General features: G+C 42.8%; 1 protein-coding gene across 1 annotated transcript in view; it reads left to right on the forward strand.

Annotated features, from left to right (window-relative positions):
* Positions 1-14,741, forward strand: part of EPSTI1 (epithelial stromal interaction 1) — a 187,905-nt gene that overhangs the window by 105,384 nt on the left and 67,780 nt on the right. The window contains exons 5-6 of the mRNA XM_086935022.1: positions 924-1,007; positions 11,261-11,334. Coding sequence (XP_086791148.1) covers positions 924-1,007; positions 11,261-11,334 — 158 coding nt within the window. The remainder of the gene's footprint in view (positions 1-923; positions 1,008-11,260; positions 11,335-14,741) is intronic.

Below are 14,741 nucleotides of genomic sequence, written 5' to 3' on the forward strand. Positions count from 1 at the left end.
GGCTGGAAGTAGGAAAGGTGAGGTAGTTCCAGGGCTGGAATGCCTGATTGTGTGCACACTCCCATGTGCTTCAGGGTAAACAACAACACTTCGAACTCTTCTGACAATGAAAAGGATTCGAAATGTTCTCCTGTCAAGGCCGGAGTGAAACGTTTTCTAGGATGAGAAAAAGGGTGTGTGTGTGTGTAAGGAGGGTAAAGTAGCATGAAAGCGTGGAGAAACTCCTATATGTATTTGCATATTACCTGGGATCATTCTGGGCTCCTTGTAAATGGCCTCAAATTGTTCAATTTTGCAAACGTACACTTTTTTTTACATTGAAATTGCTTACAGTAATGTAAGCTCCCTCCCATATCCTGCTAACGCTAGTCCTAATAGTAAAGGTTTTGAATTAATAAATCACACATGCAATTTTACAAACATTATACATATGAAAACAAATCTTTCCTTAGGAGCAGACGTTCCTCTTTCCTCCTATCAGTACTGTAAACGATCAGCCAAAAGGTTTGCGAATCACAGAGTTGGTTCTACTTGTCCAGTTTACAATATGAATATGACCTCTTGTCATTGACTCACAAAATCATGTCTTGGGTAAGTTGGGTGTCGGGTGATAGCAATTGGACAACTGTACCTTGTTTGTGGAGTTCTGATGTCCGCTTGTCTACTTTCTTTTATAAACCCTTTTGGCTGGATACCTTTCAGTGCACGGCCGGCTTTCCTTTACGGTTGATTTGATATGTTTTTCGGCTTTGTAAAAAAATAAAAAAATAATGAAACTTGGTGTGTCCGTGTCCTTTATACTGACCTTCGCTCCAGCAGGTAACCCGTTTTAGATCGATGTAGACGTTTCACAAGAACAATACTACTGTGCTGTTAAGTGTGATGTGGCTCTTTTTAACTGCATTGCTGTTTTTCTCTTCTAGATGAAGAGAGAAGAATACAAAAGGAAGCAGAAGGAGGCCGAAGACGCTGAAATCCAGAAAATGAAGGCAGCCCAGAGAGAAAAGGTGTGGATTTGTTTCTGTAGATTGTTACTTGCTGCTGTAGCAATGCATACAAATAGTACTTTTTCATTGGTATGTGCTAATTAACCATAACCGCAATAAGTAATGTAAGAGTTGTCCAGTAAGTGCACGACTCCGTACTCTGTGTCTGCTCTTTTTCATTAAATTGAGACCGGCTGGCGTGAAGTATCGCACTCTCTCGTGGACTTAAAGGCACATGTAGGTAAATTAGATTTACCGATTCATAAATACCGAATTTTACCGATTCGGTATTCATAAATCGGTAAATCTAATGTAGGTAATTATTCGGTAACAAATACCGAATCAGTAGGATCGGTATTTACCGATTCAATTATTACCGAATCGGTATTTGCCATTGATTCCTATGGGCCTTGAAGCCCATAGGAATCAATGGCAAATACCGATTCTCACCGAATCGGTAAAAATACCGAATTGCCAAAGGGGACAGGGTGTCACTTTGACACCCTGTTGCACCCCTGTTTCTGGCTTGTGTGCCACAGGTGTACATAGATGTGCATGTACACAGGAATTCGTTATTTTCCATGCAATAGTATTACATGGTAAATAACGAATTCTTAGGGGCCTGTGGCACTGCTTGCAGTGCCACCTACATATTGATTTACCGATTCGGTAAATTTACCGAATTGGTATTTTACCGATTCTGTAAAATTGTGGCCCCCTACATCTCAATCACCAATTACCGGTCGGTAACAGCCGAAATCGGCCGTTACTGACCGGTATTTGGTGACCTACATCTGGCCCTTAATGTATTAAAAGTACATCTTTTTTTCTCTTGCGTCCATCCCTTTGCTACATCCTCTTGAGAAAAGGTTTAAAACACTCAATTAATTCGAAATGTGTAAGAATCAAAAGGATGCGAATACATCTCTCGAGTGGTAAATGTGCTGTAACAATGATTTCCACTGAATTGGATTAATTTTAAGCCTCTTATAGGTAACCACATGTTTTACGTTCTCCATCTCTCGTCCTTAACAAAAAACATATTTTATCTTTTTAAAATATTACTGTTCTGTCACCGAAACACAGTTATTCAGCTCCAAATTCTTTTCAACAGAATTGTCAAAAACAAAAGTATAACCTAGGAATGCCACAGCGTCTTTTCTTGATCATCACCCAAAAAAAAACACGAGAGGCTGATAACGGGTGCAACTGAAGAGTGTGCGGCAAACTATTAATGTGCCCGCTGGAGTGGCAATCCTTTCCAGTAGCATTAGCTGATCTGTAGCCTGCTAGCCTCGTTTTGAAAAACACCTGGTCTCGTGCAGGCCGAGTATCAAATCATCAATTATTGATGGAAGCAGCAATCGTCCCACATTCCTTTCTGAAGGCTTCAAAGGTCCACACGGACGTTGTGAAACATTCTGTAAAAACAATGTAATTCAGACCAACAACACTCCATGTACTTAAAGTGGTACCTTGATTTACTTCCATTGTAGAATAATGTGTATGTCTGGGCTGGGGGATTCGTGGGGTGCCTTAGTACTTTCAAATATCAGCCTTTCATTTTGGCTGAAGGTGGTGACAGGGTGTCTTGTTTAATATTTCTGGCGTTTCAAAAGCATTGCTTCTATATTTAGATGCAACTGTGAGTGTCGTAGAAGTGGGCTATGTTAATTATTATATAAAATAAACCACATTAATATGAAACTTAGGTGTGTATAAAGTGCGTTAGACACAGTTATCCAACGATGCTTTAAGATTGATAAATTAATTTTTATAGAAACGGCAAACTACTTCCTTCTAACCATCTGTGTGATCACTGTTTAACTAAACCGACTAGTGTCATTTTGTTCAGCAATGAGTTCTACATTTCATATGTTAAACATGTACCCCTTCATGACACAACGTCGTAACTGTTCTTTTTAATTCAAACTGGGCTTATTTAAGTGCGTCTGTAACGGTTATTTTCAGCCTGTGATTGCAGTTGGCCTTTGCAGGGCTGTACACAAGGTGAAGGCATTTACCCTCAATTGTAGCCTGTGCAACTCATTGTAAAGATTTTCCTTACGCTCTAAAGCTGTATGCTCTAAAGTGAAATGGAAATTTAAATTCAGAAAATAGAAAGATAATTGTTCAAAAGTTGTCTTTTTATGCAAAAGCTGTGCCACCAAATCTGGAGATTATCTATTATTGAACAGAACCCACACTTTATTGCTTTTTAATATCCCAGAATAAGAAGAGAAGAGCCTTTTATTATATTTCAGTAAGGCTTTAATGAAAAGAATTAGATTTTCTTTGACGGCTGGTTTCTGAGAATGATGGCCAAGGGGCTGAATAAAGGAAAGTGCATGGCGGTCCGTGATGAAACTAGTCATTACTCACATGAGTCTTAGAGGGAACTGAATGGGAGATCAGTAGACTGACGGAAGTGGGTAGATGTTCGCAGGAAAGGTGCCATATTGTCCATTTTATGTACCAACTAAAAGGAAATCGTACAGGGGGTGATTCAAAAAAGGATTTATGAGTACAGGAAGTAATACTTCTGGGGTAATCTTTTGCTCACTCATGTGCCATTGTGAATTTGCTCTTAATGTCCCAATCCTTTGCCTTCTTTGACCTTCACTAATAGCAAAGTCCTTCCTGTTTGTACTGATTGCGTCTGAATATTCTCTGTATATTCCTATTGTGTTTCCATTTTAGGGGGCCTAGCCACAAAAAGATGAGTTCAGTAAGTAGTGCTACAAGTGGATGTATGACGTAACAACGCATACTTTTACCACGCATGCCTTTGCAACACGGTATTTGCAACCAAAACCTTTACAACGCATAGTGCTTTGGGGTGCTGGATAGTGAATAGTTTAATTTACTATTCCAACTCCAGTCCCCGTGGACACTAGGGAAGGTGTTGGATAGTAAATTAAACTTATTCCCTATCCTAGAGCGCCCCCCCCAGCGCAATGCATTGTAATGGTTTTCGTTGTAAATACCGCATTGTAAAGGCACTGCGTTGTAAAAGTTGCGTCGTAAAGGATGTTTCCCGCTACAAGTTGCTCATTTACATACTTATGTTCATGTCTTCATGAATCCGCCCCAAAGTTGATGTTCTGTCATAAATCTCTGACATACAGTAGTTGTGAAGGATCACAGAATTAGTTTTTGCCGGACTGTGTGGAAAAAGACGCAACTGTCCTGACTTAAAGATGGTGGGTTATAAAGTTATCTTGTGGTCAAGGAAGTCATTTGATTACAAGAACAAGTCATTATACTTGAACCAAATCTCCATTGTCATCAGTGCCTCTGAAAATGAAAATACCCACTGAAGAGCCACTGCTGGTTCCTTTACAAGCAGTGCACCTTCCTCCAAACCCGTGCATGTTTCTAAGACCCATCTGTATCGCGCATAAGGAAGATGCCTCCACCACTGGCTGATCCAGATTTTTCCTCTACAAACATATCAAATGTTCAGTCTCCACCCACGGAGCACCCTCAGAGAGATAATAGAAAGAGTTCTTAACCCCTAGTCCCTCCAGTCCTCCTCACATTCATGACATATGGAGATGACCATCTCCCAGACCGAAAAAAAGAACAGAGGAATGCTGTGACCTCTACCTCACGCCCTTCCACTGGGGGCATTTTTTTCTGTCTGCCGACGGGACGAGGTGCTGAGTGCTGCTCCTGCTGGACGGTGGTGGCGTACTTCGGTGGGGTTCCTGGGCTGTTCTGGAAGGTTTTTTTTTCGTGTACCTCCTGGCATGGTGGAAGGAGAGGATGTTCCTGGCCAGCCCATTGCGGCTGGTGCGCTGTCCCTCCTGGGTGGTTCTAGGTTGCGGGGGCACATCTTTCTGGCGGCTGGGCCTGGTAGAGCACACGCTGCAGCGGCTGGTTGTTGGCACGGGGCTATGCTGGCATTGCCCCTGGAGTGCCTGGCTGTCGTTGTGGTCGATTGGCTGCTACTCAGGTGCTGTGGCTGTGGTGCATGCCTGGGCTGGCTGGTGGGCGCGTTGTTGTGGCAGAAGGTGCAGTCCGGAGTCTGCCGGCCCATGGGGTGAGTACCCTGTAGCAGTTTTCCTTCTCCCTGCCTTTTAATCCGTGATTTCAAAGATGTGCCCTAGATCTTGACATAATGTGTGCAGAGCCTCCTCTCTAGGCTTGCATTGAAACTGCCCGTTTGATGCTACACTGAAATCGGACATCTGACCGCTGCATGTGCAATACGCAGATTAAGATTCCATTGCAGTCTCAAGTACAAATTACGCCTGCACCATATTTTCTCGCTCTTTTGCCTCGCTTCTTGTGTCTAGGGGCAAGTTTTCCTGCCCTGGTCGGCAAGGCAGGGGTGTCTGCCATTGGATACTGATTATCCTGTCTCTTGTTGGAGTCGGGGCTTGGTTGGTGTCATCTGTTTGATGGCACTGGTGGGGTTGGTGGCATGGTACTCTTCCCTGGTGTTTAGTTGCCCACCTTTGGTTTTGCCATTATGGGCACGGTTTGTGAGCTGTGCCTCTTCCAGCCTGTGTTCGCTCGGTGGGTCACGTGGCCTTGGTCTTCCTTGAGCAGCCCTTCCGGTCTGATTTGTGTGGCTATGGCCTTTGTTTTCTGTGGCCTCGCTGTCTTGCTATGGCTGCGCGTGTCTCCTGGTTTGGGTACTTCCTGGTTTCAGGGGGCTTGGCCCTTGGGGGGGCGGGGGTCGCCTTTTGGAGGCTGCCCATGACTGTTCTGGTTTGCATTCCTCTTCTTGGCATCTTGCAAGGGAGTGGGTGATTGGGGCCCCTTTGGGTCCGGCGTTCTGTGCCAGGCGTTGCTGGGGTCCAGGCCAACCTCCCAGTCCTTCCCAATGGGCCTGTCCGTGTCTGCCTTTCCTGGGGTGGGCAAGATCATTGGAGCAGCATCCTCTTGTATAATTCTTCGCTTCTGCCCTGGCTTCCTGGCCTCTTTGTGGTGTGTTGCCGCTGTGGCCTTGGGGTTGGCTGGTTCTGATGGGTGTTCTCTCTGCCCTCGGAGGTGGAGTGGTTCTGAGGTGTGGCTGTTTGGTTCCCTGTGTCACTCTTTCTAGGTCTGTGGGGGTGAGATGTGGTTTCTTACTTGATCCTGTTCTGAGGACTGTTATGTTTTGGTGGCGGCTCTTCTACTGCTGCTTTTTGATTGTGTTGGGGCCTTCAAAGTCGGGTCCTTGCTTCCTGGGGTGGTTAGTGGAGACCCTGCTGATTGGTTGGGGGGTGCCGACTATGCACCTTCGGATTGGTTGGGGAGTGCCGACGATGCCCCTTCCGGTGGTCCATTTTTCTGCCCTCTGATCCCCTCCACAACTGGTTCCCCTGAAGAATAGGCTAAAACATAAGCTACACTTGGAACTGAAACAAGCTGCAGAACTACAGCAAAAACAAGCCGCAGAGCTGCTTCCTTCCTCCCAGGGAGGAAAAGGCAAAATATGTTTTTTTGGTTTTGCAGAGAAAACTGCAAGAAGTCAAACCGACTTTGGACCCCGACACACTAACAAATGGATTAAAAAGCAACAACAAATGGATTAAAAAGCAACAATTTTGTATGGTGGTTCTCCATTAAATATTTCCCCTTCTCCGGACAGGGGACCGGATGTGAACATTAGAGTAGCAAGATGCTTATATCCACTTTCAAGTAACTAAAAAACGCAGAACATTTAGAAGTTCATACTAGGTAATTTGCATGTCAGTACAAAGTGACATCATTCCACCTAAAATTCGTTTTGCTGATCTTTCTCCAAGTGCTTGATAGTGGTGTCTGCATTTCTTAGTTGGCAGGGAATGTTTGTTCATTCATATCTCGACGATTGGCTGATATAATCTCTCACATCAAAGAAACTCTCCAAGGCTTCATTGCAACTATTGCTCAGCTTCAAGCTCTTCCAAAAATCCACATTGTAAAGAGGCTATTGAGTCGGAAAACAGGGAATAAAAAGGATGATTCTAAATCCATACAATGACCCACTGAGGCACATAGAGCGATGTCCTGCTCCAACCGCATCTCCACCCTCCAGTTCAAATCCATTACTTATGTACATTCCAAGTGATGTAAATACATTCCACATAACAATAGGAAACCATTCTAACCAGTAAAGAAGGGCATAACTTTATTGGGACAAGGAGATGTGAACACACTACACACATCAATGTAGCTTACATAGGGGAAACTTTGAACACAAAACTAGGAGTATATTCTTTGGAGGCGAGAGCATCTAACTTTTTTCAAACATCTCTCCAAATTCACAAGGCTCCTTAATTAGCCGCTTGCTGCATGACTTCGGTTCTGGGGACAGTGGCCTCCTGCACTTACATTGTCACAAATGTCCGGTTCCATATGAGACCTCTCCCGCAATGCGGGATCAATGGTGTCTATGGAAAGATGGCTTTCAAAATGAATGATTCCACTAAACAGTTGTTGCTATGGTGGTGTAGGAAATCGAATCTTCTTTACAGAATTATTTTCTTTTTTTTGTCAAGGTCTTTCAACTCACACCATTGTAACAAATGACTTCTTGATAAGCTACTGAACCTATTTTCAGAAGCTAGTGCATAGACTGCTGTCTGATAAGTAACACCTATATCTTATAAATGTTCTGGAACTGAGAGCTTTTCATCTGGCTCTCAAGACCTTCTTACTTTCTCTCACATCAAATAGAATTGTAATCCACACAGGCCACTCAACAACGATTCACTGTTTTAACAAACCAGATCCAGGACTCTTCCTCTGCATGCTGAACCAGTGCAATCATTAATTCATATTGCAGGCAAAACAGAAAAACCTATGTCCCCATAGAAACAAGAGAGTTAAAAACGCAACTTGGCTTTTTGGTGGCAGCAGTAGATGATGCTGTTTTTCAGGATGTTCAGAATGTTAAACGAAAAGTTAATTCTGTTGCTCTGGTATTTTGGCTGCTTGTTGGAAACTCATCAAAGGTGACTTGCACATAAGCCGATCTTCTGGACATGCCATAATATTATAATCCAGATCGGCAACAATTTCACAATGCACTGTCTCAACAAACTGGACTGTACCAGATCAAAGACTCTTCTTCTTATGGCCCAAACAATCTGGATTTGGGACTTGGCAAGAAACCCGACCATAAAAACTGTTCACCTTCTAGGTCCCCAGAACACCCACACAGACTTATTCTGTAGACTCTGCATATTAAAACCACAAGTGGGATAATGACAATGATGAAGTAGAAGGCATATTCTCAGATTGGGGTAATCCTCAAATTGGTCTGTTTGCATTAGCTCAAAATATCCAAGTTTTGCTTCTAAAGTGTGGGAACTGGGAACACTAGACATTGCCCTTTAGATACACAAATCAAAGAAATTTCCAAACTGTTTTCCGCCAACCTCACTGAATCCATCAGTCCTAGTAAAATTGAGGGATGCAACACTAAAATGATTTTCATTGCCCCAGAATAGCAAAGACAACATTATTTTCCAGATCTTCTTGACCTGCCTTTAAGTGTAAACGAGAGGCTTCCTTGAAAACCAAATTTCTGATGAGGATACAAGCGCGGTTATAACATCCCAATCTGAGTTCCTTAAATTTGGCAGCATAGCTCCTGAAATTCTGCAGCATGGACACCTAAATCTACCTAAAAAATGTATGCAAATCCTAAAAGGTGTGATTATACCATGCATGGGTGCTTCCTTTACGTGGAAAAAGTTCCTTCTTTGTTGTCCGTGCTAAGAGGAAGTGATCATTCCATATCTTCGTCATCTGTGCAGTCTCATCTACAATTTCTCTCAATAAAAGTGCGTTTGCTGGCTATTGCTGATTACTGGAACAGTTCTGCCTAAAGTAATTTTTTCCCCAAAACATGTCAAACAAATTTTAAAAGAGTTAAAGAGAACTTTTCCTCCCATACACCAGCTTTTTCCTTCATTTGGAGCTCAGTCTAAATTGACAGCTTCTTCTTAGCCTAAACATACAATGTTTTTGTATCAATTCACTTTAAAGGTTGCTTTGCTAGGGTCAGTTACACAAGCTGTGTGTACAGTGGAACTTTACACTGTCTTTCATAAAAACAGGTTTGTTACGCGAACACAACCCACTTTCTTACCCAACGTAGAATCCAGTTTCCATGACAATCAAACAATACCTCAGTTTACTTTAGTAAAGCTATCTCTCTGGCAGAAGGGTCCCTTCGTTCCTTTAATGGAAGAAGGCTCCTTATTTTTTATTTAGACAGAATAAAAAAGCTAAGGAAATCGAACCAGCTCTTTATCCAACTATGAGACACTTCGAACTGGGTTTGCCACTTCCAAGCAGTCGATTGCCAGATGGCTAGTCTCTTGCATTTTCTTATGCTATCATCTGTCCTCTTGGTAGACCATTCCACATGAGCAAGGGTAGCTACTGCTGCTTGGCTAAGAAATGTCACGGAGGCTTCGCGTACATGAACCAAGTAGGTTTTCAGCCTTGGAACAAGCTCCACTGAAACGACGGAGAATCGCCGTCTTGGTTCAACCGAAGCAATGAAGCGAGATATACCGCTTTGAGTGTTTTTTCCTGAATTCAGGATTAAATACACCTTTTTACAGTCAGACCATTATTTACGGTCTGTAAATTACTTGAGAGTTGGCCGCACCTTAGCGTGTGCGTACCGCCCCTTGTAATACACACGGTCCTGACGAAAACCATAGAATTTTTTTTTATTGGTTGAAACATGTAGACCTAGTTTACTTTATTATTTCATGTCACATAGCACACTTGGCTATTTTTATAACGGGTTTTAAACATAACACTTCTTTAGACACCAAAGCCCTCCTAGTTGGGCAAAGGTGCCACACTTGTTTTTAGTAGGGTTCAGACGCTCGAGAATAAAGTCTTGAACGGAGTAGTACTGGCCCTTTTTAATATACCCTCACACATGCATAGTTAGCACATATAAAAAAAACAATATCCCGCTCCACTGTAATCAGGTGTCGTAGCACACCCTGTAGGCATTCGGCCTATGGGGTGGGACCCCGATGATGAAGCATGTCACCAACTAGGTTGGTGAGTGAGGGGTCTTTTTAAAGGACTATTACTGTCCTGCGAACGGAGTTGGAGCACTATTGTGCTTCTGTTAACACATATCCTTGGGAAAAGCGAATCTCTTCTTTCCTCAATGTCAAGGAGGCACTCCTTCTTTGTTGATATAATTTAAGCACGGGGACCAGGAGTTCCTACCACACATAGTCATATGTAAATTTCCCTCCCTCTCCCGTTGTTACAAACATGGCTAAGAAATGTCCCAGCTTTTTATATTTATATTACACTTACTTCGAAGTCTGTTCAAACTTCCATGCTGTTTCTAGTGTAGATGCAGTAGATGGTCAGGCTTCTCTAACCAATCTTTTTGGATGAGGTTGTTGAATCTTTCCTTGATTGTCTTGCCATTCAGAACCTGGAGGCAGGTGATGTTTCGGCATGAGCTTCCTAATCTATTCTACATTTATGACGTATCAGTGACGATCTAACGATGCAGAAGGAGATGTTACATGCAATCCTAGTTTTGCATTGTGGCTATTTTCCCTGAAGATGTCGTAAACAGCCCTACTGCCTCTGGTATTTCCATTTCTGAACAGCTACATACACAGTTTAATCTAAACTGTGCATGGCTTCCTCAGAACTATGCCTTTAACTTAACTGCCTGTACAAGGCATACTGTGATATGGAGGCCCATTGTTCCTTGAAGGGACAGTGCATATTTTCACTTTGCTGTAAATTGAATCTATGTGGTAGTTTATTTCTTAGTTTGCTTTCTTTCACTTGAGTTTAGAGTTTTTCCATCGTTGCAGCACATTTGAGGGAGCTCGCTGCAATGTTGCCTTGTGTAGTGTTGAAAGTAAGTAAAGGATTCTGATATTTATTTTTGCCAATAAAAGCCATAAAGGGTTTTCCTGCATTTGGGCAATACAGGTTTTCACCTCTAATAAATGTGTGCACTCAGTTTGGCAATTAAGTATTCCCGGATCCTTACAAACAGGCAGGAATGTTCAACATCTATGACTTCAGTGAAGATACTTACAATGCAGTAATAGGATTGAAAATAAGTAAGATTTACTTCTGTGTCCTGGATGTACTACATGTGAAAGCTAGTGGAGATGGCAGAGAAGCAGAGCTTCTAAGGTCTTAAACATTCTGACTCAAAATGTCTTAGGTGCACAGTGGTCGCTTTAGCTAGGTCCAACGTCTACCTAGAACGAACCTTCACAAATCAGTCACTATGTATTTTATCGCTTGTAAATGTATATTTTGTCACTTTAATGATGCAGGCAAATCAGCTAGAGGAAAAAAGAAGGCAACAGGAGAAACAGAGAAGGGAAACGTTTGAAGATGACCGATATCAGTGAGTGACGTTATTGTTTTATTTCTTGAGTAATGTGATAAAATGCAAGCACCATCGCTATTTGCATTCATACAGATGGCATGCCATTGTGCTTTCAAGTGGTAGGCACTTGCAATGCTGCTACATAAACCATTGCTAAAGGCACACCAGTATGTAAACCAACAACACATACAACTTGGACATGCACCATCAGTCCTTCCTTATTAACTTTAATGTGAAATTCTTGGGTGTAAAATCCCTTCCTTTCTTTCTGTTTTCCAATTGTATCGTGGACCATATAAACGTATGTTTTGTTAAGCTGCTTCATTGTTGCATCCCGTACATACAAATATTTCCAGTATATTCTCAAAAATGCAGTTTAGTGAATAAATTATTTTTGATGAAACATTTTTACTTACCTGCAAGTCAGTTTTGTAGCACGTTTTATTTCACCTAGCCACAGCACAACTGTCTCAGCAGTAATATGCTTATGCAAGATCACATTCATTGTTTACAGGCTACCTGCATGGTTACGTGGCTATACATGAAAGCTTTTTATGGTTTGAAAATGTGTGAAGTTGTAGGATATGCACAAGAAGGTTATTGCGATGCTTGGGCCAGAGGTGTGTTCATTCAATTCTGCGTTGCAAACTATTTTGGCTATGGAGGCCACCTCAGTATATAGTACTACATTTTTGGAGCAACTTATAATGGTGGTGGGTCTTATATAGCCTTAGAGTCCAATGTACTGAGCTGTCCCAGTCATTAAAGGCCCGCTTTGGCTCAGCCTTTAACAAGGGAACAGGCCATTAATATTTAATGGCCAGTAGAGCCCACTACAGAGGGCTCTAAGGCTATTAGAACATTATAATTTGTAAAGCCAAGGCCTCACAGAGCCCGAGTGGGTTGAAATTCCCTCAGGCTCCGTGAAGTCTGTGTTTACAGCAACAGCTGTGAACAAACATTGGAATGTTGATACTCCAGGCTTCTACCGGCCATTAGAAGCCAAAAGCACTCCATTGTCTTCAATGGAACGCTCAACATTTCAGTGCTCTAATACGGGATTCAGTGTTAGAAGATAGAGGGAGAAAGAACAACTAGCATTTTGGTGCTACTCCAATTAAATGCATGACTTTATAATTTGCCCCTTTTTAATAGGAATCATAACTGCCATCAAAGCAGTCTCTCATAATGGCCTTCACTGTACTGTGCACCAGTTCATATGCTTTGGTAGGAGGTCAAGCTGAACTTTGATTATTCCCCACTTTTATCAGGAAAGAGAATTGCTAGACCACGCTTTTCCAATGAGTAACTCTTGAGCTACTGTTGACTCTCCAGCTACTTGGAAGTAGCTCTCCATTTTTCAGCCCAGCCCAACCCATCCCACTAAATTAGAAGCTTTTTCTTGGTCGAATTTACATATGTATACCAAAATTGTAATGTGCATATTTGAGATTCTACTGTGTTTTTATTGAAAGCATGAGGGTGCACTTGGGGGTCGCAATCTTCCACAGGCACAGCCAGCACTTCAACCATACGACTACGCGTTTCGGGAACATCCCTTAATCATAGGCTCCACTCTATTGTTTTGCGCAGCTGTTGACACTTTATTTAAATATTCTGGCTCCAGTGCTAACTCTGCCTATGGAAGATTGCGGCCCCAGAGTGCACCCTCATGTGCTGAGTACCCTTTCATTGATGTTGTTCACGCCGCCTCTGGGCGTGGAGGGTTGCACCACCCCAGGATTGTGTAAGGGCCACGGGCGTGAAATCACGTTGACGCCATTGTGGGGGGCTGAGCCATGGATTTCGGACACTACTGGCGCTTGACTGCTTATTCAAAGCTGATGTGAAAAACACTTACCTAATCCCATTGTGATGTGTTTTATCTAGGAACCCGATCAATATTGTGACCTTATGCCCCTATACGGCTATAATCAATAAATATCCCTATAATGGCATAATAATCAGAGCCATATTTCAGTAACTCGCCTCTGCAGTCCATGACACAGCAGAAGCCACTTCCTTAGATTCCTAGAGAACACACGGAGTTCTTTCGACACACCAAACCCCCAGCAACCTGGGAAAGCCACGCTTGCTTTGTTTTGATTAGTAATAGAACTCCTGCGAGTGCTGTAAGAACGACCAGTTCTTAGTGACATCTTTATTGACTTCTTATGTCCAAAACTTACGTCAAACTCAGCACCTTTCAGGTATAAATATACCAACGTTGCCTTAAGCAAACACACGGTGGTGGTGGATACTGGAGCAGAACAGCTGTCCCCTTGCAGAGAGCCCAGCGGATGCGAGAAGCCCACGGACGCTGCCCCTCCTCCTCTTTGACGCTCTGAGAAAGACGCTGTCTTTTCTCCTGCCGAGAAAATCCAGCTCCGGCGTTTCCAGCCTACCCTTGCGGGTGACTGGGATATCGGGTCCTGAGAGGGAGATACCAGACCTCCTACATTCTATTTCAGAGGTACGGTGCTGACTAAACCCTTAGAGAGAATTCTTGAATCAAACTCTTGGCAAGACCAACTTAAACTGCTACTTACTTACTCCCTCCCAAGTATTAGGCTTAGGTCAGGTACACCGGGGTAGGCATAGTTAGAAGCACCAGTTGAGCTCGTTAGCCAATGTATATATGAATGTATATATTGTATATATTTTATTCATCTTAAACAACCTTATGGCTAAGAAACCATATCAATGCTTTTACAGTATTACTTCGTGATACTCCGTTTACTGTACGCACTTTTCATTATAACCAGTCTTGCAATTGTGGCAATTCATTTCTCTTGCATGAGAAGGAAGACTGCTCAATAAATAATATATTTTATTGAAAACGCCTGCCTCTCTATTCTCTGCACCCTTGTGACATTAAAATCTGCACAACTGACTGAGTGAAATAGCTGTCTATTGTTTCACACAACTCTAGAGATTGACTCTTATTCTGAGGAGCAAAGTTGTCATGTTTATGCGGTTGCCGGAAGCTGAATCCCTTCTTGTCTGAGCCAGGGAAGCTGATCACTTCCTATTCAGTCAAGAAAGTTTCCAGTGACCTCTGAGCTAGCTGGCGCAAACCTAAATTAAGTCTAACATAGTCAGTAGAGACCTAGAAGACCTCAGTCCTACGTCTACACTGCTGTTTTATGTTATTCCAATGCGCAGGGCCTATAGAGAAAATATGAACTACACTACAATTGGGGAAGGAGGCGAGCTGTTGGGCAATACAATTCCCAGCAGGCATCTGAATAACTTATTGAGAAGCCAATTGGAGGGTGAATATTTCAATAAAGTGCCAACCGCTGCGCAAAACAATAGAGTGGAGCCTATGATTAAGGGATGTTCCCGAAACGCGTCAGGCGTACTCGTATGGTTGAAGTGCTGGCTGTGCATGTGGAAGATTGCGGCCCCTGAGTGAACCCTCA

The sequence above is a fragment of the Lissotriton vulgaris genome, chromosome 8 (genome assembly GCF_964263255.1).
Source record: "Lissotriton vulgaris chromosome 8, aLisVul1.2, whole genome shotgun sequence".
NCBI lineage: Eukaryota > Metazoa > Chordata > Amphibia > Caudata > Salamandridae > Lissotriton > Lissotriton vulgaris.